Source organism: Sparus aurata, chromosome 13, assembly GCF_900880675.1.
Source record: "Sparus aurata chromosome 13, fSpaAur1.1, whole genome shotgun sequence".
Taxonomy (NCBI): domain Eukaryota; kingdom Metazoa; phylum Chordata; class Actinopteri; order Spariformes; family Sparidae; genus Sparus; species Sparus aurata.
The window spans coordinates 13,590,371-13,615,368 of record NC_044199.1 but is presented as its reverse complement, the minus strand read 5'-3'; the positions used below and the strand labels follow the sequence as shown (position 1 = coordinate 13,615,368).

Genomic DNA, 24,998 nt, shown 5'->3' with positions numbered 1-24,998 from the left:
TGATCATTTGGATCAGGTGTGCTGGAGCAGAGAAACATCTAAAACTTGGCAGGACGGGGTTGAAAAACACTGCAGTAAGTCATACCAGGTGAGGTAAGGTATCAGTGTGAGCGCAGAGACACAGGCGAGCCAAGTTGGAAAAGAAAAGTGTTTTAATCCCTTTTTTTTTTTTTTGTATCTCCACCGAACACTGTCTCCGTGTTGGCAAAAAAAGAGCTCAAATTTAAAACAACAAAAAAATCTGTACAGGTTTGTTTCAACACCAGCAAACTAAAACAATGATTCTGCTTTTTGTTCTTTTGGTTAACTGGAAAACAACTTTGAAATGTGCATCTTTTGTACTACATTAAACCAAAAAGGTTCTGGACGTGATGAAACTTGATTGGTGTGCATACAGGTTCATCAGTAGCTGAACCCATTTTTGTATTTTTTTTTTTTTTTTTTTTTTTTTCTGGCAACAATGTCATTGTGAAGTGGATTGAAACTGTATTTGGAATTGCAAAAAAATTCTTTACAGGTCCTATTAGCAAGAAAAGTTTATTTTTTCTTTTTTTTCTTTTTACTCATTCCGAACTCATCACATGGCGACGCTCTGGGATGGTAGGTCAGGTCGGTCGCTACCTCCATAGCACCAGTGACGATTTGGAAAATGAGACTCCAAAAATCAACTCTTCTTTCAAATGGGACCTTTTTTTAAATGTGTGCTTTTCCTTGTTTGCGCCCACATTCACAAGGTACTCATTCACAGAGCCTCTGTGACGGAGGCACCATCCGCCCGATTACAAGAAACTGTACCACCAGATGATTCTCAAGCTGTTACTGTAAGGTGGAAAAAAGTTACATAATGTTGCTTTTTGCGTATCCTCCAGTGTGTTTGGCTTAACATACATATAACAAACTCAAACAGTAAAGATCTATAAGCTACAGTGTCTAGTCCTATTTGTAATAGAACGACGTTGCAAAGAAGTTGGGATGTCGTGTCAATGAAAACAAAATGCAATCATACGTTTTTACAAAGTGTTCCTTGATACAGTCATGTGTTCCACAAAGTCTTGAACCTCACCCCATCCTTGATCCGAATGACTGAGCTCTTCGAGGACCTCTCTCCACCCGTTCACCTGTTGAATGATCCAAACAGGTGTTGTTGCCCCCTTTCCACACTTCTTTGAAAATCTTGAAGGCGTCAAAATCAAAACAATCATATATTTACATGAATCCGAGAAGCCGATGCCGTTAAAAAAAAAAAAACCATGCAGAATGTGTCGTCTGTGTACTGTTGCAAATCGAGTCGGTGTCAAAAAAAAAAAAAGATCAGCAAATAATCACATTCTGTTTTTATTTCTGTTTTACACAGCGTCCCGTTTCTTTGGAATCAGGGTTGTAGAGTAGATGCTGTAAGTCAACATTGGAACAGAGAGATGGGTTTTCAAATATTATGTTCTGTGACTCCCTGTGCCAATTTTCATGATTAAAGCTTTGCCGGCAGACTCTAAGCCCAAAGAGTTTGGCTGATGGAGTACCATCACCTGAAGAGATTACCGTGAGAACAAAGAGGATTTGCGAAGAAGGAACACTGACATCTGACTCCTTTGCAATGCCATCATCCCCGCTCTGTTACTGAACCTTGTGTTACAGAGATGAACGAGCCTCTCTCAGTCTTTTTCAGGCAGAGCCGTCCTGCCGCTGTAGCTTCAGACGCGGCTGACAGCTGCGCAGAGCTCCCTCACGCTTCAGTCACCATGGAGACGGCGATCAGACGCCGTGCGATCTCTGACAGGGAGAGGAGAGGAGAGGAGAGGAGAGGAGAGGAGAGGAGATGAGAGAGGGTAATCCTTTAACGATGGTGGACCTGTCTTTCAGGGAGCAGAATTTCATCTCATTGGAGCGCCGTTCAGCTCAGTGGGGAGAGCGAGCGTCCCATGTACAGAGGCTGTGTTCTCGCTGCAGCAGCCCCGGGTTCGAGTCCCGGCCTGGGGCCCTTTGCTGCGTGTCACTCCCCCCCTCTCCCTCTCTCTCAACCTGGTTCCTGTCATGTCTTCAGATATCCTGTCAAAAAGGCCAAACAAATATACTTAAAACAAAACAAAACAGTGTCATCTTCTTGTTTAGCCACTTGGTGGAAAGTTTAAATACTGGGAGTTATAGCGTCCCAAACTGAACAGCTGAGGCAGAAGAAGCATGCATTTCTGTACAAAGTAACGGCCTTTTAAATTCTATTGTGATCCTCAACTGGAGTGAGACATGCTGGATGAAAGCATCACATGGAAGCCGAAAAGAAGTCCATTTGTTCTACAATGACCGTGACAAGTACAGTGCGAGAGAAGAATTTTGAGGAAAGTTAATAGTTCTTCGTTATGCTGTTTCCTGCAGAAGGGCAGCAGTCACTCAGGTTCACTTGTTCTAACTGTTGAAAGAGTCCACAGAGTCTCTCTCACCCTTCAAGACATCACATCGTCTTGAAGGGTGTCCCCCCCCCCCCCCCGGCCCTCAGGTGGACAGCGAGGACATGGTGGACCTCTGAGACGAGATGCTGCAGATCTCCATGTTGGTGAAGGAGCTGCCCCCCTCGCTGCTGCAGTCGGGGACCGAGGACGAAGAGGAGATGATGTTCTTCAGCCTGTGGAGGGAGATGACGAGCAGCGTCAGCAGGAACACCAGCAGGCCGAGGAAGAGCCACACGTAGACGTAGACGTTGCCCTGGCGCCCCGGCGACGAGGCGGCCGCCGACGTGGAGGCGGAGGTCGGGGAGAAGCGGAGGAAGGTGCCGTTGTCCACCGGAGGGAGGGCGGTGTCGTTGTGGTCCACCAACAGGACGTCCATCCCCGACATCCTGGCTGATGTCCGGGCGTAGATTTTACATGAGAGATAGAGAGAAAGGGAAAAAAAAGAATAAAGATGAGCGACATGAGTTTTATCGCGAAACTAAAAAACTTCAGCATCAATAATTCAAACGACCCGCAGGAGAAAATTCTCCTTTTGTCTGATGAAGCTCCCAGAGACTGGGCTCGTCCCTCCAGGACACTTCAGTCTGTCGGATCGCTTGCTGACAAAAGAGCTTTCACCCACATCCTAAGCTTTGGCAGAGATTAAGAGGAAGACGGAGAGCAATTCTGCAAATTTGATCCAGGGCCAACACATTTACTTGAAGAGCCCTAGATGTGGAACAGACTTAATAATCATTTATTTTTTTCGCCCTCTTGGCACGCCAGATGGGAGAGTTCGGGAAAATTAGGAACCTACAAATTGACTTAGAAATACAAAAGAAAGATCTTTTATTGCATCGCCCCAGATGGTTAACCTCACATCTGGCAGAGTAAATTTATTTCTAAAGCTAAGGAGATTATAAAAAGCATGCCATCCTTATGAGATTCCCTTAATCGTGTTATGTACCTACTTTCACACAGACTGATGAATAAATGTGTGTATTACCCTATAAACAGAATATACTTCACTTAAAGTTAGTCTAAACAGCAAATCTATGCGTTTTAATGATGCATTTCTAGCCAATCACAAATAGCCCATGGGCCCCCGGTCTGTTGCGCCCATCAATGTTATTAAAAGTCATCCACATGGAAAAGTCAGGGAGCCTGACAGATTTCAGAGGGCTGCTCTGACCAGACTGTAATGGGGAGTAACAGCAGGGGGAGTGCTTGTCTCTTCAAATACCTGTCAGGCTTTTTTTCCCCCAGTGCCCCACAGTCGCGCGCTTCACAAATGAAGGCATCCTTATCTGATGAAATTAAACTCCTCATAATCAGCTTTCACAAAGACAGCTGAGAGCCGGCCCTCCTCCGCTGCATATTAAACTGCTAATAATCTCTCCGCCGCAAATGGCTGCGTGACTGCAAGATGTGCCCCGAGCATCGACAAGTGCTCACGGGGGCCCCACCGGTGGGAGACGGGACGGAGGCTGGCTTTGTGTTTTGGGTTATGCGGGTCTTTGTGTCTTGACTTGGTCTATGACGGTGGAGAAAGACACTTCAAAGGGAGGAATAATAGAGCCTGACCAGGATGAAAGTAAGAGGTCAGCACATGGTAGTCATATTACACCAATCTTAGCATCTCTGCACTGGCTCCCAGTGCATCTAAGATCCGACTTTAAGGTGCTGCTGATGACATACAAAACTGTACACGGCCTTGCCCCGTTGTACATGTCAGATCTCATTAAACCATATATTCCAACTCGGGCATTACGCTCTCAAAATTCAGGGCTCCTGATGGTTCCCAGGATCAAAAAGAAGTCAGCTGGCTGCAGGGCTTTTTCCTATCAGGCTCCTTTCCTCTGGAATAAGCTCCCAGCTGACATCAGACAATCTGTCTCTGTTGACGCCTTTAAATCTAAACTCAAAACTCACTTCTTCGATTTAGCCTTTAATTAGCCCTGATAACAACTGTAAGCTTCTTCAGTGGGTCGGTGTCAGTCTCAATGAGTTCCTATACTACTAGAGTTACACTGTGCTGCCGACGACAAACAATCTGTTTATTCTGATAAATACTGCATTTCTCTAACCTTTGTTTTTGTTTTCTGTTCCCACAAGCTGCAAGCTGTGTCACTCTCTACAGCTTTCTCCTCCCCTCCTCTTCTCTCTCCTCCTTCTCTTTCTCCTCCTCCCCTCTTTCTTTCAGGCTCCCTTCTGATGGACCACGGCCCCCTGGGACCATCTACCATTTCCGGGCTCCTGCTGCCTTGGAATACTGACTGATCTGGATTGTCACACCCCGGGCTCTGCTGGATCATTGCTCTCCTCTGCTTCACTATCTCCTCATATCTTTATTTCTGTAAATCTTGATGCCTCTCTCTGTCTATTACTAATTATGTTGTGTGGCCTGCCCTCTTCCAGGTCAGCATGGTGGACAGGAGGTTGTGTGGCTCAGGCTCCACTTGGTGATGCCTCGTCCTGCTCGGTCGTCTCCTGGTTCCACTAACATTGCATAACTTGTATCAGATCTTCTGTTGATGTAACTTGTAAACTGTGAATTGTTGCTCTTTTCTGTACACGCAACATCTATTGCATGTCTGTCCGTCCTGGAAGAGGGATCCCTCCTCTGTGGCTCTTCCTGAGGTTTCTTCCATTGTTTTTTTTACCCTGTTAAAAGGTTTTTTTTTCCATCAACATGTGAAGTTTTTCCTCACTCGAATCGAGGGTCTAAGGACAGAGGATGTTGTTCACTGTACAGATTGTAAAGCCCACTGAGGCAATGTCATTGTGATTTTGGGCTATATAAATAAAATTGATTTGATTTGATTTAGCCACCGCCTCATTTTCTCTCTTATCCACTCTCCTCTACTTCCTCTACTCTTCCTGTTATGACAACGCATTTTACCATGGACCATGGCCACATTCGACTACAGTACATGGGAGGCTATATTCGTTGTAGCCTACCTCTTTTGTGAGCCGTAATGACTTATGTTGTATTGTGTAAAGACTGGTTTAGAAAACAGTACAATGACTGTTAGAAGGCCCTCGTTTCAATATTTGTAGTTTTACAAATGTAGTATGTAGCACTATAGACCGTTCAGATAAACTGAAATACAAAATAAAACTTTGATTTGGTTGGGAAGAATGTGTTTTCAGGCAGGGCTCGGATATGTGCATGTGTTGGAACCAATTGCAGTTGGCAGACTGTACTGTAGATGTTTGCAATTAGGAGTTCGCTCAAGCAATAAACAAAAAAGTTAAGGTGTTGTCATTAACAGTAATTTGGTATAATCAAGCCCACTAAAATGTTTACACCTCCTTAACACTATTAACATTTGTTTGGGTCGTAAAGAAATGTGTTCGAACTATTAGCAAATAGCACGTAGATGTTAGCGATTAGCATTAGCAAGTAGCTTGAGCAATTAAACCTTTCTAAATCCCATGGAGCCTGGTCTGTTGTTAAATAAAGGCCAGTCAAATGTTTACTGAACGCTAGGAACATTTGTTTGGGTTAGAAAAGAGCACTGCACAGCTAACTGAGCTAACGAGCCAACAGCAGCTACAGTTAGCAGCAGCTAGCTCTGGTGACTAGCTTATTTGTTGGGACAGATGGCCTATTTTTACACAGTAAAAGTCGAGAGTTTAACTTTAAATGTCTTGCACTAGTTTGGACCCCAGTATTTCATTCTGAGCCGCTAACGAACGTCAGTGTCGGCGCCCAACTTTTTCTTAATCTCGTATTGAGTAAGGTAGCTTTTTGAAGTTCAAGCAAGCCACGCCGTCCCTTAACCCCCCCAGCTTATTCACTTCCTTTCATTCTCTTTCCCATCCTCCTCATTCGTCTCTCTCTGGATGGCACAGCCGACAAGAACCCCGCTCTCTTTAATTTACAGCCATCTGTACCTTCGGGGAGACGCGCGGCATAATGAGAGTGGGGGATGAGTTACGCCGCGCTCTCTTTTTCTGTGATTGCTCTCTTGCCCTGACTCTGTTTTCTTTTCTAAAGGACTCCCAGTGGTCCTCCAGCCCGGCGCAAAAAAAAAAAAAGACTTTCCACTTTCGTTGACTTATATATCGTCTCTTTCTCTGCAGAGACTTGTTGAGCTGATGTATTGATATTCACCGCACATACAATGCTCTACCCTCCTCCTCCTCCTCCTCTTCCTCTCCATCTTCAATTTTTTTCTATTTTTTCTATCTGGCTTTTCACCGTTCTCACTCAATTAACACTCATTTTATTTAATTGCCGAAATAATGCAACACTAATGGATTTAGTTTATATTAGCAAAATTTTAGTGGAAAAAGGTCCCCCGTGTAATTTTGCAGCTCTCAGTTTTCCTCTTGTAATTCGTGCTCCAAATGTGTCAGTCGTGAAGGTGACTCCGAACCCCCTCGCTCGACATCTCTCTGCTTTAATTTCTTCTACTCTGCTGCCTTTTTTTTCCCTCCTCGTCTTATCCACCATCCTGCTCACGCCACTCCCCTCCCACTCTTTCCTGCGCGGTATAGGTTGCTGCCGTTAATGATACGTTGTTTTGAAATCTGTGATGAAGCTCGCTCATTGTGAGCTGAAGAGGCCGATAATTGGGCCTAATGATGCTTTTTGTATCCAGGCAACAAGGTACGTTCGGTTCTTTTTTTTTCCCCCAAGCTAATCTACTTTAAGAGGGCAGGCCACGCAGTCCCGCTGAGGCTGAGAAGGTTAGACACACACTCGCACACACGCCGCCCACGCACAATAAATACCCGTAGTTATTTTCTTTAGGAATAGCCAGAACTGTAATACAGAGAACAGCAAAAGCTAATTGGAAAAATGATGTGCCTCTTTATTGAGGAAAATTAAAATGTTTAAAATGTCTTTTTTTTTTATGTGGTTGAGGTAGTAAGACAGAGATCTGAGTTTTCTTCTCCATGCGAGCAATCTCAATCCCATGTGAGTGTCACATCCCTCTTACTGAAAGTTTTAAGCCATTACATTCCTAACCACTGAATACAAGATCCACTGCGAATGACCCCCAGAGCAAATATAGAAATTAAGAGAAGAAGTGACAGGCGTACTGGACCTTTGTTGTATTGGACCTTCATACTCCTGGATCTCTGTTTTACCAGACCTCCAGACCTTTGTAGTCCCAGATCTTTGTTGTTCCGAACCTTTGTTGTACCGGCCCTTCGTAGTCCCTGATCTTTGTTGTTCCGAACTTTTGTAGTACGGCATCTTTTTCATACCGGACCTTTGTCATACCTAACTTTGGTTGTACTGGACCTTTTATAGTACCAAACATTTGTTGTACCGGACCTTTGTTGTACTGGCCCTTCGTAGTCCCTGATCTTTGTTGTTGCAAACTTTTGTAGTACGGCATCTTTTTCATACCGGACCTTTGTCGTACCCAACTTTGGTTATCCACCTTATTCCTGACTTTGTGAGTTTACCTATGGTTCATAGCGGTATTCGGTTATGCTCTTCCGGTTGAACTGGTTAAACTCGGTGTTCAGCTAGCCTAGCTGTCATGCTCGCTCTAAAAACCGGCTTTTAACACAAAGAAAGCGACAGAATGGATAAAAATCGGAGGTGGATACAAAGTATGGATGTTTTAATAAATCGTGAGGGCAGTTCTCACAGTGCCTCACCCGTCAGTTCACACAGAGTGGGCAGATGACATGAAGCATTAGCCCGACGTTAGCTACATGGACATAGTTAATTATCTTATATATTTTCTGAGGGTGTTGATGGCGGAGAATTACGCAGTTACAAAAGCACAGAGGCATTCAACTACCTGCACAGTAACAAAATAGGGAAAGGACTGTTGAAGAAACACAGCAAGTTTATATTTCTGAAGGCAGCAGAGCCCAGCCACAGCGTCAATCAAGCTAAACATACAGCGTGGATAATGCTGAAGGAAAGTGAAGTTGTGGAGACAGGCGGCTGCTCGTGCATTTAGGGAAGTCATGTAGTCATGCAGCAGCTATTCTGTGGAAGATATTCATAAACCCAAATATTTATTTTAGTGTCAAAGCCGCGAGCCACGTTAGTCTCCGTTGCGCCTTCCTCAGCATGGCGTGTAGGGCGCAGGGCACGGACATGTTTGTCGAAGTTGTTGATGTACTACACGAGACGTTTCTGAAAAAAAATTCAATTTTCATGAATTGTTGTGGCAACCAACAATGGCACATGTTGTACCTGAGCTCATTTTAAAAAAAGGTTAGCATTTATGACATAATGCTAGTAGTTTAGGGCTAGCTTGGCGGCAGCCGTCAGTCATGCAGTTACAAGGCAACTGGAAACAGACAACCGCGGGCGGAAGTAGTTATCTGTCATGGCAGCCCCCATAGGCTTCCGAGGAAACAGATGGACCTTTTATAGTACCAAACATTTGTTGTACCGGTCCTTCGTAGTCCCTGATCTTTGTTGCTAAGAACTTTCGTAATACACTACCTTTGTCATACCAGAACTTTGTCATACCCAACATTGGTGATACTGGACCTTTTACCACAAATTTGTTGTATTGGACCTTCGATGTACTGGGCCTTTGTAGTACTGGGCCTTTGTCATAACAGACTTTGGTTGTACTTGAGAGCCAAAAACTGCCGTTGAAGCTGGCTCCAAAAGCAAGTCAACCCCTGTAAGAGCCCATGTTAAAATGCCCAACTTTACAACGGAAATAGACATTTCCAGTTTTTCCTTGCTCATGACAACAGTAGGGGTTAATATTTTTTATTTTTTTATATACTCACTTTTTAAAATAGTATTATGTTCAAAGTTATGCACGATTAGGGGTGTGACGCATTGAGTGACAGCTAGCCATGAGCTAATTCCAGTTACTAATCTTGACCTCTCTTTGTGTTGTTGGTCGCTTTTGAGAATTATAAATGCAAAATTTGGTCAAATAGTATAGGCTGCAGTGTGGTTAATTGTACCAAAAGACAGGAGTGGAGGGACAGATGCTGGAGTTTTGGATTAACGAGCCACCCCAATAACTGGCAGCCAACCGCTGGAGCTGCTGAGCTGTTGAGCTGCAGACAGCCCTGGGCAGAGCCCGGAGCTTCTTGAAAAATAAACACATGAATTTGGGAGAGAGCATGGAGTTGATGAGTTAAACTTTTAGGATTAGCAAGTAGATTTATCTTCAATCTTGGCTGCTGAAATCCACTGTAATGTACAGTACTTATCTCTTATTTGACTACTTAACTGTACTTAACTTCATGAACTTTCAGCAAGGAGATGGGAAGAAGATGAGACAGAAGACTCTCTGTGCCTGAGTTCGCTCACTATTTTACAGCTCACGAGGAGTTTTGGGGTGTACATCAGGCAAACACACACAAGTAACTCAGACTCAAGCGGTGTTAATTTTGACAGCAAATTCTGATTTAGTCTTAGTTTTTTGAATAACACACCATTTAGTTTTAGTCATATTTTAGTCATCTGAAATCTTTTAGTCTTAGTCTAGTTTTAGTCGACTAAATATCATAAGAGTTTTAGTCTTAGTCTAGTCTTAAGTCTTTTCATCTTAGTCTAGTCTTAGTGAGTGGTAAATCTCTCTCTCTCTCAATTCATTTCAATTCAAATGGCTTTATTGGCATGAGGTAACACTGTACATATTGCCAAAGCAAGGGTTTGGAAATAATAAATAAAAACAATAAAGGAAAACTATATTTACAACAAATTACTTATCTGTACTGTTGGTAATACTGTAACTATGATTGACTCAATCATAGTTACAATCAATTAATCTCAGTCAATAAGTAATTAATAACAATGAATCAATCAGTTTGTGTCAACTGAAAATGTCTCTCTCTCTCTCTCTAAATGTCGCTTCAATTTGGTGGTGTTTTTGCTCCACACGGTTTGCAGACGGTCTGGTTGTCATATGTGAGGTGTGCCCAGATATCAATTCTTCGTTTTCGTCCTGGACCTAGCTCTGACATTTCTGTTGTTCATGAGGCATGCCGTTGCCCTCGGACCGGGTGCACTGCATACCGTTAACGCTAGCGTCTTGCTAACGAGCGAAGTCAGCGGAAATCCGCCAAAGCTGTGCAACTAAATATCATATAAACAACCTAACTCTTGTGAAAACGTCCACAAAACTGTGCGAAGTTCTGCAAACTCGTCTTTGTTCTCCTTCTGTGTAAATGCTGCTGCCTGTTAAGCTTGCCGCTGCTTTTTAGAATGGCTCTGCATTCTGCATCTGCATTGGTCAACCTACCCTCAAGAGATTCGCTCTGATTGGATCTCTTTTCCATTCGTCCCACCCTAATATTTTCGTCTCGTTTTTATTTGTTGACTAAAGTGTCAGTTATATTTCGTCACAGTCTTCGTCATCATATCTGACTTTTCATTTAGTTTTCATTTATTTTTCGTCCGTGAAAAAGGTTTGTTGACGAATATTTTTCATCATAGTCTTCGTCAACGAAATTAACACTGGACTCAAGCAAAAATAACTCGTTCGCCTCAACTTGCTTGATAGCTTGAAGCTAGGTGGATGCGTTTCGGCCCTTCGTACACACATAAACGATGTTTCAGGTCACTGAAAACAGAGCTTTTGGAAAACTCCTGCCAGGGTGAAGATATTCGGAAAGCCTTTTTTTAAGCTTGTCTCCTTTGTTTGGCAGGCTTCTGATTGGCCAATGTGGCTTTACGGAAGAGGTTATATCACCACCTGCTGCTTTTTTTTATAAAACTTCGGGTGATTTCATGCTGACTCTGTCCACTATTGACCCATCCATCCACACTGCATCATCCATATGAGGACTTTCATGGACATTGCTTATGAACGCAAACATCCATCAAACGTGAAGTATGTGACAAAAATAAGGGTAACCATTTCATCATTTGGAGAAAAACGCAATTTTTTGTTTTTCTTGTTACAGCAGCGGGGTCTAACCCCTAAACAAGGAGGAAATTAAGCAAAAATTAATTAAACACAAGAGCTAAAGTCTGACGTGGAGGTCCTCAGGTGGCTCGAGCTGATATTGTAGGTTGAACTTCCCACTGCTTATTAAGGCCGAATAGACACCATGCACAGCTGCAGCTTCCTCCTGTCATCCTCCATCTCACAGGAGCGAGGAGTCATGCTCAGTCTCACATTTAATTGGGATGTCAGCAGCTCTTTTGCTTCTCTCTAACGTTGGACAGGATGATAGAAGCTGGGGCAAACACCTGACCGGTCCTCCGGAGTCGGCACCGTTCCCTGAGACCGGACATCACCAGAGGTTCTTTGGCTTGACTTATATCTCCTTCCTTCTTTGATAACTTAACACAGAAGCAGTTTCCTGTCCTCACTCCCAGTCAGGGCATGTGGAGTTCAGGCATTTTGATACCTCTGCCTCGCAGCCTCCTCATTCTCCTGTTTCCTCCTGGGTCTCTGAGCCTGGAGCGTAGAAGTGCTGTCCCTCAACTCTGACTTTTCTCTGACTTATGTATTTCAGCTATTTCAATGGCAGCATTGCCCTCTCGGCTGTGTCAAGAGCTTTTGATATATTCTGTATATCCTCGCCTTTCTCAGCTGCACACTCTTAAGGCTGCTCTGAGCAAGTTTATCTCCCTGAGTTCCGCAGCATTCTCCACCTTTGCTTGTTTTGGTCAGGACCTGAGCATGTGTTTTGTCCTCCTCCAGTCTGTATCTATAGACATTGAGCCTTGACTCCCAAAGCTCCCTTTTGTCCTGATCAAACTCAATCATGAGCTGCACAATCTCCGCACGTCACTCCTCAAACAATCTCCTCCTCTGCTTGTGGAGTTCGTTCAGCAAAACTCCTCCTGAGACATTGTGCCATAAAGCTTCCTCTGCTCCACTTTTCTCAATCTGTTTCGTACCCCCCCCCCCCCCCATCTTCATTTTCTCATCATCGCCTTAATCTTCCTCACTGTCAGCGCTGTCAATGTATATTTGGCACAATTTGTCTCATAGAGCGTGTTCTGTCCACATAAATATCCTGCGTTCTTGTTGTCTACAGTGTCTTTGCACAGTCACCTTCTATGTACTTGTAAATTGTCTTTTGTATACTGCTGGGTTTAAATACTGCCTGACACTGTGTTTGTTTTACTTCTGCCAAGGAGGTTATGTTTTCACCCCCGTCTGTCCGTTTGTTGATTGGTTGGTTTGTCAGCAGGATTACAGAAAAACTACCAAACGGATTTCCACGAAAATTTGGAAGGAGGACCGGTCTTGGCCTAGAAAAGACCTCATTAAGTTTTGGTGCGTACTGGATAAAGCGACAGATCCAGGAATTTCTCCCACTTTCTTTAATGTTGCAAGATTTTTGAACAATTCAGAAGGGAATAATGCATGGATCTTGATTTTTTTTTTTTTAAATATGGCATATTTAGGTGGTGGACCTAAATAAAATCCAGATCAAGTGGAGTTTAATGTTTCATTTGATACTGGAATAGGCTTGTTTGAATTAAAGGGGACTGTTTGTGAACCTTAGTGAAGGTATGCACTCTACTGAGTGCCATTCTACTTTAAAGGAGACTTGTCCATTTTTATGTTCATGATTTTACTTTGGGTCACTACTAGGATTGCTATCCATCCATCAGGTTTTTTTTTTTGTCCTGTCCAGTCTGACAGCACTGTCTCCTGTCCCTCCTAACACCAGTCTGATCTAATTGGTCAGCCCACACACGCCTGAGCTAGCATCCTTAACTGTGTCTCTGGTCGGCTCTGTCATGTATTCAGCTTCCAATCAGCTGTACTTCAGTGAATATAGGCACAGGTTATGCAAATGTGTGACATGGCGACTTAGTGTGATGTCAAGAATTTCCGGAATTAAAGGCGGGACTACTAACGAGACGTTTCAGGCACTTCAGGAGCAGGGTTCTCTGTAGGAGAGAGGAGCTGCCGTAGGGTTTTTAACTTTCAGGACCTTTTACATGCACAAGAACTGGAAGGGAAGTTAAAAAAAAACTGTCAAAGTAAAATAAGTGTCCTTTTTAAATGATAATCTTTGCTGTACACAGTGCCAAATGTCAGCTTTGAAAATACGTCAGAATAATCAAAAATATAGTATTAATGATTGTTTAAAGGGATAACGATTTAGAGATTTGATATTTGGTTGAGCTAAACCACATTTAATCTATCCATGGATTTATTCAGAGGATCCAGGTCAGCCTGATTAAATGCATTGGTTTGTAAAAATGTGTTGGTTTTTTTTTAAGGCTTTATTCAAAATTAACAATAAACTAGTCCATTCACAGCCAAACACAGACAGCCTTGGACTCTCTACGGTTTCTAATTAAAACCTTTTGCGATCTCGTTCAGGGACGGAAAATACCCGTGGCCATTACTGGAATATTTACAGTCCACGCATGCAGCATATGCAAATATTTACCAAAGCCTTAAGTTCCCAGAGAGAAGCATTCTGTCGTGTGCTCCGTTCTGGTATTCGCTCTTCACTTCATGAATAATGGACGCGAGCCACATGTGGCAAAATGTCATGGCATTTGGACATCTTTTGAATCTGTGTGTGCGTGCATACATTTTGTTCCACACTGTGTTCACAACACATGCCTGAGCAGACGTGACGAGCTGCGCCAATGGCACAAAAAGTCAATCGCACGCATACACATTTAAACACTGTGCAGACGCTCACACATTACACGTACAATCCCAGCCCCAACAAGCAGAGTGCCAGGAGATGAGAGAAGCCTGAATTTCAAACGTGTTAAATATCTCATACTCTGAGCCAGATCAGCTGCAAACAGACCTGAGGCTCAACAGCGTGAATTCCAAATCTCCTCTGCAGCCCCAAAATACCAAAGATAACCCTCGCCAGGGTCATAGATATGCAGGAATGATGAAAGTATGAGGAAAGAGAAGTTTGAAATATGCGTCACAAGTTCTCAACCATTTTCCCTAGTTTTTTTTTTGGGGGGGGGGGGGGGAGAGACCAAAAAAGAAACACTCTGTTCTATGTATTTTAAAAACATTTTACATTGAGAAATCCAAGTTACTGTACGTATGCCAAGACTGCAAATTTTGATAAAGAAACTGGATTTGAACGCATCTCCAAAAACAAATAAACTAATGTTTTTATTCATTGCCTTTACATTTAAATGACAAAAAACCTGAGCAGTGCACCTGAGAGCACTCGAGGCTGCACAGGGGTCGAGCCCGCTGCCCCTAGTTTGTCATCTGATTCCCTCAGATGTTCAAAAAAGCCAGATTTGGGGGGAGGGGTCGAGTTCTCAAAGGTGCAGCTGACGGGAAGGTGACCTGAGTTGAAAAACCTGAGCAGCAGTTATGATTATGAAAAAAAGGGAAAGTTTTGTGAGGTTTTTTTTTTTGGTCTGTGGCCAGTGTAGATAATGAGCTCCTTTGCTTTGATGTCTGAGTGTGTGTGTGAGTGAGTGTGTTGTGTGTGAGTGTATGCGTGTGCCTATCAGTTCATCCCCGTGGTGAAGTGTATTTTTACACCTCGTTCTCATATCTGTTAATTACTCCTGATACTTCTGAAAGCGGTTGCCAATAAATCTCATACTGTTTGTCTGCCCGCCGCTCGTGCCCACTGTGATGATGAGGGGGTGAGTCATGCATCAATTTAAAAAAAAAACACACAAACAACCCCTGCTTGTTCCTCGTTGCCCTGAAAGGGACACTTTTCGGGGTACAATTGCTTCACTCATCACTCTTTCCTTCCCCTCTCTATCTCAACCGCCACACAGGAAGCCCGCTTATTTCCCAAGTTGGTGAATGGCGTGAATTCTCCCCCCTCCTCCCCACCTTTATTTTTTTTTTATCCTTTCCGGCAAGTCTCAATTCTCTTCCTTCATTTTTAGCACTTCCCATCCTTCCCTTCTCTGCAACTGTGTTTGTTTTCTCACTAGTGCTCTGCAGGCAGCGATAACGCGCTGAATAAAAAGTTAAAAAAGGAGAGATTTGAGGTCAGTAATAGCTCTTTGTACCCCGCAGGGATACACACACACACACACACACACACACACACACACACACACACACACACACACAGATCCAATTTAAAACCATCCCAGTTATATCTCTCTCAAATAACACTTTGTAAACAAGTCATTTTTAAAGAAGAAGAAAAGTCTGAAGCATCAGCAGCACACATCTAAAATTGGTTGAAAAGCAAGGAATAGTTACAGACCTTTTTTGTGTGTGTATCAGGCAGCTGTTTCTCACGTCATGCAGAAATCCATCCCGTTGTGTTTGGTCTTCACAGCCGAGCAAAAACCAGATCTGAGATTTTCCCTCTGTGCCTGTCTGCTCTCTCTCTCTCTATCCCTCTCTGTCAGTCTCTCTCTCTCTCTCTCTCCCTCTCTCTCCCTCTCTCCCTCTCTCCCTCCTTTCCCTCTATTCAGTGTGACACACACACTCAGCCACACACACACCACGCAAGCACCACAGCTGTAGCAGACACTGTCAGATGTGGACTCTCTCTCTCTATGAATGGGCTCCCATTCAAAAAGGAAAACACACGCATCCACAAGTTCTGGAACTGAGAGGCTGTGGCTGATGAATGATACTGATGTGGAGGTTTTGTTGGCTTGCACTTGAGAAGTGGTGAAGAGGAGAGGAGAGGGTGTAGCGCTCACTCTAATCCCGTCCCCTCCCCCCGTCTCTGCCCTCCCACTTTTCCCTCTGCCGCTCATCACCTTTCAATAATGATCACATTAACAGTCAGCTCTATTCTCTAGTCTTTTGTTTACCCTCGTTTTCCCACTGTGCACAGATTCCTCCTAGCTAATAGGCGGCTCAGTAGTGGAGGTTTGGGACAGAACAAAATGGCTTGATCAATACAGTCAGATAACCTTTCTGTTTAGGTTGTGATCTCTCTCTCTTTCTCTCGTGCTCCATGCTGTCAGCAGACTGCGTCAGTAGACAGCATCCGGCAGTGAGCAATACATGGCTGCCGTTGAGGCTGGCAGACAGAGATGCTCAGACGAGACCTCAGACCATTAGATGAATGAGAGAGTGCGGCCCGAGAAAAGAGAGAAGCAGCCTTTAACACCACTCTTCTTTTCCCCCTCTTCTCAGCGCTGCTCTCCTCGCTCCTCTCTTCACCTCGAAAGCTTGCATCCTCACCTCCTCTCTCCTTCTCTCCCTCTGATTCCCCCTCTGAACGTGATGTCTTCTAACAGCAGCTGAGCACATCTGTTCTTTAAAAGCACGCAAATTAAAAAGAAAAAAAAAGAAAGAATATTTGCACTTGAAACAAGCTTTTCTCCAAGATGCCTCACATACTTTTCGGGAAGAACAACAGATGTCGAAATCAACAAAATAGAGATGATTCTACTTTTGAAGTTCTAAACTGTTTTGTGAGCAAGAAGTCGACAGTAAGGACTCCTAATTAAAGGGCCAATTCACCCAAATTATAAAAGAAAGACATTCTCACTCGCCTCTCCAACTTATTCTAAGAAACCCAGTTGTAAGGATAAAATGTTGGCAGTTAGTCAAGTCAAGTATTAGTATTAGTATCATATTATTTTTATACAAAGCATGTCGTGTCATGGTCACATGACACGACACATCATATCAGGGGGTGGAGGTAACAAGGTTAGTATGTTTCAACATTTGTAAGTGGGAAACTGTTTTCAGGGCAACATACAGCTGGGTTTTTGCGACAAAACACTGATATTGTTGATGTGAAGTCAGGAAATCGCCAGTCCTAACCAAGTGAGTTTTGTTCCTAAACCTAACCAGAGCATAAGCTCAGCATTGCCACAACATGAAATAAAAGATCGAACCTAAAAAGGTGCAACATATCCATGGTTTACAAAAACCTAGGTTGCTGACATTTATTGCCACTTGGCCCCGGTATCTAACAATGCAGATAGATTGGACAAGTTTTGACATTTTGAATCTGAACATGCGATGGAGCTGGAATGTATTTCTTCGCGTGTGTGAATTATCTGTAAACACCAAGTACAGCCGAGCCTGACGGGAATGTCGTTAGTTTTGCAGGTATTTCGTCTTCTACCATTTTGACTTGACGATGACGCTTAGAAGAAAGCGTCACCAAATTTATTAGAATCCACCCGGTAGGTGTTCGGATATTTCAGAATCAGAATCACATTTCAGCTCTTTGTGTATGTACACAGAAACTGACATACAGCTAGAAACAAGCAAAACAACAGCACAAAAAAGCTAAAGAACTGCAAAGAATAAAGAATAGCAGCTGTTCTGGACTGTTCTATAAAATACAAGATGGCATACAATGGATGATTGCGTCAGAGGAATCACCGAAAACACTGAATCACATCCTGGAAACCATGGACTTCTGTAAAACAACCCAAAAAAGAAACAGAAAAAAAAAATCTTATTTTTCACTGGAACAACCAGACGGTCAACCAGCTGACAAACAGGCCAACATTTCCTTTCATCCCTGGAGCCATGCCACTAGCATGGCTAAAAAATTCAACAGTGCAATCTTGCAGTAACTGTGCTCATGTTAGCCTGGAGAATCCTCACAACACGCTGTCCACAGCTTTCATAAAGTTAATTTCTTTGGTAGAGAGGAGTTCAAGCTGAGAAAATATGTCTGTGTTAATTGGGTGAACCAGCCCTTTAAAAGATCTTTAACTTTGCTTGTTTTTAAAAAAGGGACACTCAAAATAAGTTTCCGTTGCGTGACCCTGAACTTCACACTCAAGCTTGTTAGCGCCTTAATGGTATTCATGAAGATGTTAATTGTGAGGCAGATGACACCTGTCTCTGCTCTATGAAGGGGAAAGAGGTGCCTCCTCTTCCACAGATGCCTCAGTCTGCCACCATCTGCCCGCTGACACCGGCACCAGAGGGGGGAACGGCAGAGGTGGAGGAGAACAGAGAGAGTTGAGATGAGAGGGACGATGACTTTATTTCACATCCAAAACCCGGCTTCAAGCGAAACATCACATGGCTGGTGTGCATGTTGTACTTCAGACAAAAAATGTGACAGCTTATTTGAGGAGGGCCTGGGATTCATCTGATGGGCACACATCCGTTTGTGCATATTTTCTTAATCCGAACGAGCCAAAAAAGGGAGGAAAAGTGTTGATGAATATTTTAAATGAGATGTTCCAGGCTGGCTTGCTGCTGTTTGAGGGGGGAAAGCGAGGATGAAGGGGGAAGGAACATTGCGCATCATTTGATTACGCAATAATTGTTTCCCCTGACCTCACACTCCGCTGATCACACTCTGCGAGACCATTCCTAAACCCGAATAGCGGGGAATCCTCGCACTCACACTTTTCCTTATTTTCCTAAAGCGGGAATGTGTCTGGCAGAGCGAATCGTGTCCATGTGAGTACATGCGCTCATCTCTGTGCTAACTCGAGCATTCTTGTGCGCACGGCCCGTGTGTGTTTGCGTGTGACAGGGAGAGGACTGAAGGACGGAGATAAGAGCTCTGGCCTCAGCAGGCTTTTGTCACTAATCCCGGAAGGCGTGGCCGCCAATTCCGTGTCATTCCCTGATATCCCAGCCCGTTCTGACTCCATGCCATCCCAGCGCTGTCCTTGTGAGGACACCACTCTCTGCACTGCATGATAATGAGGGGGGGGGGGGGGGGGGAGATAGGCAGCAACGAAGTAAATGCATTCGGAGACTATTTTGGGGTTTAAGCGAGTGCGTGCGTGTATGTTTGGGGGATTTGCCAAGTTCGTTCCGTTAAAACTTCAAGCTAACAGACGGGAAAGTGTCAGGATATTAGTTGCAAATTTGTCAGTATTCCAGTGTATTGCAGCCGCGCTACCAGATATGCTTCACATCTCTCTGGTAATCTGGACCAATTTGAAAGTTCCCCGCTGAGAGCGGGGATCACAAAAGCAAAAATTCAAGACGTGAGCGCAGGAGGGCTTCACTTGTCTTTGTCCTTGTTGCCGGGAAGAGTATCATTGCATCCCTAATCTCTGGCAAGCAGCTAAAAATCTTATATCTTTTGAGCTCAAGAAAAAAAAAAAAACTTCAGTCGACACACGTGCACCGACTCCATCTTTTTCCTCCCATGGCACTTTCTTGCCAGGCAAAATGAGCTGCACAGATCTGAGGCCACGGAGCAGGGAAAACATACTGGGGCATAACGGTGATGCACGCACACACACACATGCACACACGCACAGGACAGCAGCCTGACAGGCGAGTACTTGTCCAGAATAACAATGAGACGAGATGGAAAAACGATATCGGCACTGTACCACACGCCCTACCACAAGTGGGGAAAAGAAACTGGGCAACAACGCTGATGTACAAGATGATGTTCGAGCAAGGAGCCCATGAAGTGGCCCGAAACCTTTTTTTGAAATCTCGTTCTGCTAAAACCTTTACCGCTAATAGTCTCAGGCAATTTTGCCCGAACCCCTCTGAAGGGTGCACTCTAAATTCATGAAAGAGGAGAAGAAAGGAAAAAATGTCCTCAAAGTCAGATTCATTTGAATACATGAATAATTTAGCACGGCAAAAGATTTGGGGCCTCTTAAATTGCAAATATAAAAAAAAAAAAAAAAAAAATGCCCTTACTCTTCAGACATTCATAATTCATACGTAGCGTGGCTCGGGATTGGAGAGACGGCGAGATATCCGGTGCACCAGTTAGCATCAGAAAGGTATAGACGAGAGGATACAAGGACAAATGCAACACTTTGTCAGGCAGCTTAATCACAGAGTCAGATCATGAATTTGTACATTTCGAGTCAGCCTTTCCTCCTGTTCGCTCAGTAGCTAATGAATCGGATGGAAAAAAAAAAACGTTAGCGGACCCCAAAAAGTAAACAATTAAACTTTCATCAAAGGTTTTTGTTGCATCATTACGGCTGTTCCAACATGCTGTGATATTCTATTAAGAGTTACCCGCTGGTTATACATTGGTTAAACAGTGTGTGTGTATGTGTGTGTTGTGGTATCCCGGTTAAAGCAGCATAATCATCCTGCCATCATAAGAAACAGACAATAAGATGATATTGGTGTAACACCCCCTTTCCTCTCTCAATAGCTCATTTTCTTTTCATGCCCCTGGCTCACTACAGTGATGGGCCTTTTCATGGAGAAGATTGGCGTCAGATTTCCACATTGTATTCCTCAACAAAAGCCCCTTTGATCAACATTACGATGATTAAATTAGGCAGTGTTATGACACGAAGAGTGGGCGACAAATGTGACCTTCAGACATTAAGAAATATGGATATTTTTACCACTCCTCGTATTTGATGTGGTTTTGTCGGTGTTGTGTTGGGGGGAGTTTCGAGACTCTTCCCCTCCACATCTTAAATGATTTTGCGGTTCTCTTCACTGAGGCCCCTGCAGTGTTTGGCACAGATGATTTGGCCTGTTTGGAGGTTTTTTTTTCTTAGTCTCGTGTTGCTTTGAAAACTTTCACATAAGAATGCTGACTGCCAGCCCTCTCGGAGAGCCAACAAATATTGCTAATTGGCCGTCAACCTAACGTGACCTGTCTTTGCCGCGGTTTGGGGAATTTTAACAGCATAACTGATGAGTTTAAGATCTTTTCCATTTTCGCATTATTATTTCAAGAGATGTCAACCAGCCAACATGTAAAAGACAGGCAGCAGTTTGAAGTTTTTGAGATAAAACGTTGGGATATATCAGAGGACGTAACAATGCCTCTCCTGGTATCAGACCCTTAAAGGAACAGTTGACACGAAAATGAGAATACTGTCATTATCTGGATGAAGATTGGCGGTCTACAAAACATTTCTGGAGCTTTACAGCGAAACAGCATTGCATCATACTCCTAAACAACTGAAGTAGATGGGGACTTGTTTTAAATATGTTTTTTTTTTTAATTGAAAGTGAAAATAAAATTGTCCGATGTAATCAATGTTATCGGAGAAGCCAAGTTCCGAAATGTATTTAGAAATAAATGATTTACACATTTCAAGCCTGTGCACCCACTTCAGATGGGAATGTTGAACAGAATGTTCATTTTTGGTTGAACTGTTCCTTTAAGACACTACAATTTCTTCAATTTGACTGAATCGAGATCAGTTAATGAGCTTCTCGTTCCGCAAAACGTTACGGGAAAATCCATGTTCAACACGGATAAACCTCGGCAGATTAGGTCGCCTTTTCGTCTTTTTTATCCGCCGAGTTAGAAGCCCCGTTTTGGAACGAACACTGAGAACATTTTGTCTTGCTCTGAGTGAGAGACAATCTCAGCTGTGATCCCTCCCAACAGGGGTAACACCACTGGATGAGGGTGCAGCAGCTGAGAGATGAGACGCGCCCATCCTCGACTGGGAGGATTCTCCCCGGATGGCGCAGTATTTTAGAGGTGATGCTCAAACCCCCAGCCCATCTGGCCCGAGCCTGTCACCAGCAATACATCACGCTAATGAAATGGCAGCGGCCCAATGCTATCTGTCATAAGCAATCTGCTTAGGGACTGAACGGAAATGAGGGAGGGGGACAAAAAGACAGAGGAAGACAGGGAGACTTTGTGTCCCCTGAGCAGGTGCAGTGTTGGTGTTTGTGTGTGTAAGTATGAGTGTGTGTGTGTGTGTGTGTGTGTGTGTGTGTGTGTGTGATTGCTCCTCTCAGCAGGATGTGAACAGATATTGATTCTATTTCGAGAGGTGAAAATAGCCACAGCATAGCACGACCACATGTCCCATCTCAACTGGACCAAATAGGTAAGGACGTTTTATTGGTTCTGTGGTGGAACAAAGTTCCAATGCATCTTATCTGTCAGAGGCAATTATTCACTGTACCCTCTGTCTCTTTTCATCCTTCTTGTGTTCTTCTTGCAACCAGTACTGATATCTATTTCAGCTCCATAAAAACTCAAATATTACACATAACTACAGACCCAATAAAAAAATTCAATAGCACTGAGAAAAATGACCTGCTTAGCTTTGATTTTATGATCACCTGTCCAGATAGCAGCAAATTCAACACAAAAATTGATCCCAAATGATTTATGCTTTTGAGTCATGACGTTTGCCCTCTGAATGTCGAATTCCAGGCAATACTGCCCAGCATGTCATTAAAAATACATTTTCCACTAGTTGAAGATGCAGCAGATGGTATTGATGGACAGGGACATACCTGCCATCTTCAGATTCCATATGCTGCTGCTATCAAGTGTATTATGGTTAGACCCAGGTCCCCATACTCTCAATTTGCGGATGTCATATTATGCTTTTGGGGTTTTTACCTTTCCTTTATTGTGTTATGGAGCATTTGTGCATGTACAATGTCTGCAAAGTGAAAAGTCCTCGCCAAAAGGAGTTACTATCCCTCACGGAAAACCCTGCACCTGCACTGCCTGAAACACCTGATTTGGAGTCGAGCCTTTACTTCCGTAGTTTATGTGCGTCACTATGTAACAGGCGTTATGTTAATAGATTTTTTTAAATAGATATTTATTATAAAATATATACACTCCAGTCAGTCAGCAGACATACAGTTGCTGCTGATGTAAAGCCGTTATTTTAGATCACACTACTCGCTCTACTCTGCCACTGATTGGCTACAGCCTGCCTGTTGAGTAAAGCGCATGCGCAACTCTCACCAAAGACTGAACAGATGCGAGCCGTCTCAAACTGTAGCTAAAACGGAGCGTTCAAGATGTAGTGTGAAAAGGCACGCTGCAGCAATGCACCATTTGAGAAAAACAGGTTTTTGGAAAATTAATGTATTAAGCCTATTCTACTAGGACCAACAAATACATGTATGAACCTGAAAATTAGTATTAAATGACCTCTTTAACAAAAACTATTGGAACTGTACTGTATAAAACAAATGAGATATTACTTACACTTACAGAAAAACGTATATTTGATAAAAGGTGGTTATGCCTGATCCTAGATAATAATTGGACTGCTATCTCTTTGTATACTTATGCTGATGGCTGTGTAGGGCTGTGTAGGTCTGTATGTTCTAATGGGTGCTCCTGTGTTTGAAAACAAATGAATCAGTGCAGTGAAAGGAATCGTTTATATTTGCAGGCACTAGAAGGCATCAAAGGCTAGCACACTTGTATTGGCCTTGGTTAGACTGTGAGATTCAGTACAAGAAGACGAAACACGATGTAATACAGCTGACAGGGTCTGCCCAAAAAGACCAATGATCTCTTCTGATCAAAATTTCTTCCCCACGATTACACATTGCACCTTTAACTGACTAACTACAGTATAACGATGTAATAGTATTAGACAATCTTCTCCCTGATGGTCTCAGTTGCTTGTGTAGGTCATATAGAGGGATCAGTATTAAATTGAAGTTGTTTCATACAGTCTAAAACAGTTTAAAAGTAGTATTTCTAAGTCATACTCTCTCTTCTTTATGACGGTTAATGTAATAATCATCGCTGCAACTTTAACTGAGGGATTTTGTTGAACAGTGATAAAATCTCAGAACAAAGGGTCCGTGTTTCAAGTGTCTAACGAGATAATGAAAAAAGATAAAGACGCTCCCTCTGCTGGGTCCGGAAAATGTCATCTATTAAAGTCATTAAACATGAAGTGTTTTGAGAGTTTTAAAACAAAATGCTGCCAAATGTTGGAACCTGGCATTTCAAAGTTTTGTTCCCACCAGCCAACACTAATTTTTTGGCAGCAACTCGGATTAGTGCTTGATGAGAAAAAGTCTTTGGGGGGAAAACGTGGCCAGCTTTTTGATATTTGTTTTCTGAAGATAAATCATGTAGTGTTTGACCAGGGAGATTTCTTGAAGAGCAGGTTGGAAAACAACATATTTTACATCAAACTGCAACTAAAATCCAGCTTAATTATCCCCCAAAAAGAAAGAAATTTGAACAGTTGATTAGAGGTGAAACATATATGCACAATTATAAATGCGGCAGTTGCAAATGAGTCCTCCACTGAAGACAGCGTCAGGAACATGCAGGAGTGATGGTTGGTTTGAAGGTTCAAGTGGCAGCCTTGTGACCACAAGGTTGCAAATTGGAATCTTTAATCCCCTGTTGCTCCGCTGGAGCTCAGCAGCAGCATGACGAGCCGGTGCTTAGTGCTCCTGGGTCCTCCTTAAATTCCCAAAGCTGGCTTTTTTACTGCCTGTAGTCTTGTTGTGACCAAGATGTAATAATGGTAATAATCACGATAACTGTAATAATAATGATTTCAGGCGTCTTGGCATCTATACATCCACTCGGTTTTCTCACATGAAAGATACATAGCACTTTGAGTAAAGTCACTTTGGTGTTTTAATGAGCTGAATATTTCACTGCTTTGCACCATCTCATCCCCGGGGAGTCTGACTGAGCAAAGGCTCTGTGGTAACTTGTAAATATGAGATATAACAAGGTCACAGTGTCACAGGGTCGGTTATACATGTATCCAGACTAACTCCTCTTATTTTGACTTCTTGAGGTTGGAGCCTCGAGTTGTGACTTTGCGCCCTCTCTGTTTACATAATCTGACATCTGCCTAAAATGGTAATTTTCACATGACAACATGTCAGAAGCCTGTGTGATTTATTGCAGATGAAGAGCATCAGGCCCGTTATTACTGAAGAGAAAGCCTGCCATCTGATGGACGACACAGAACTTGCAGTAACTCTGCGTTCATGGAGCTTTTTATTCAGACTTTTTTCTTTCTTTTACTTTCAATAAGTATTTTTATTTATTCAATTATTTATTTTCATCTTAATTAATTGTGTGAATCTT

General features: G+C 43.1%; 1 protein-coding gene across 1 annotated transcript; it reads right to left on the bottom strand.

The window, feature by feature from the left end:
- Nucleotides 1-134: 134 nt before the first annotated feature.
- Nucleotides 135-15,975, bottom strand: sertm1 (serine rich and transmembrane domain containing 1). Its single transcript, XM_030437337.1, has 2 exons — nt 15,522-15,975; nt 135-2,834 (listed from the first exon to the last, which is right to left on the bottom strand). Exon 2 carries the CDS (start codon nt 2,827-2,829, stop codon nt 2,488-2,490), a length of 342 nt encoding a protein of 113 aa, XP_030293197.1. The 5' UTR covers nt 2,830-2,834; nt 15,522-15,975; the 3' UTR covers nt 135-2,487.
- Nucleotides 15,976-24,998: the final 9,023 nt, after the last annotated feature.

Bases quoted from the DNA above. Each gene is read 5' to 3' on its own strand.
- sertm1 (XM_030437337.1), bottom strand. From the start codon at position 2,829: ATGTCGGGGATGGACGTCCTGTTGGTGGACCACAACGACACCGCCCTC.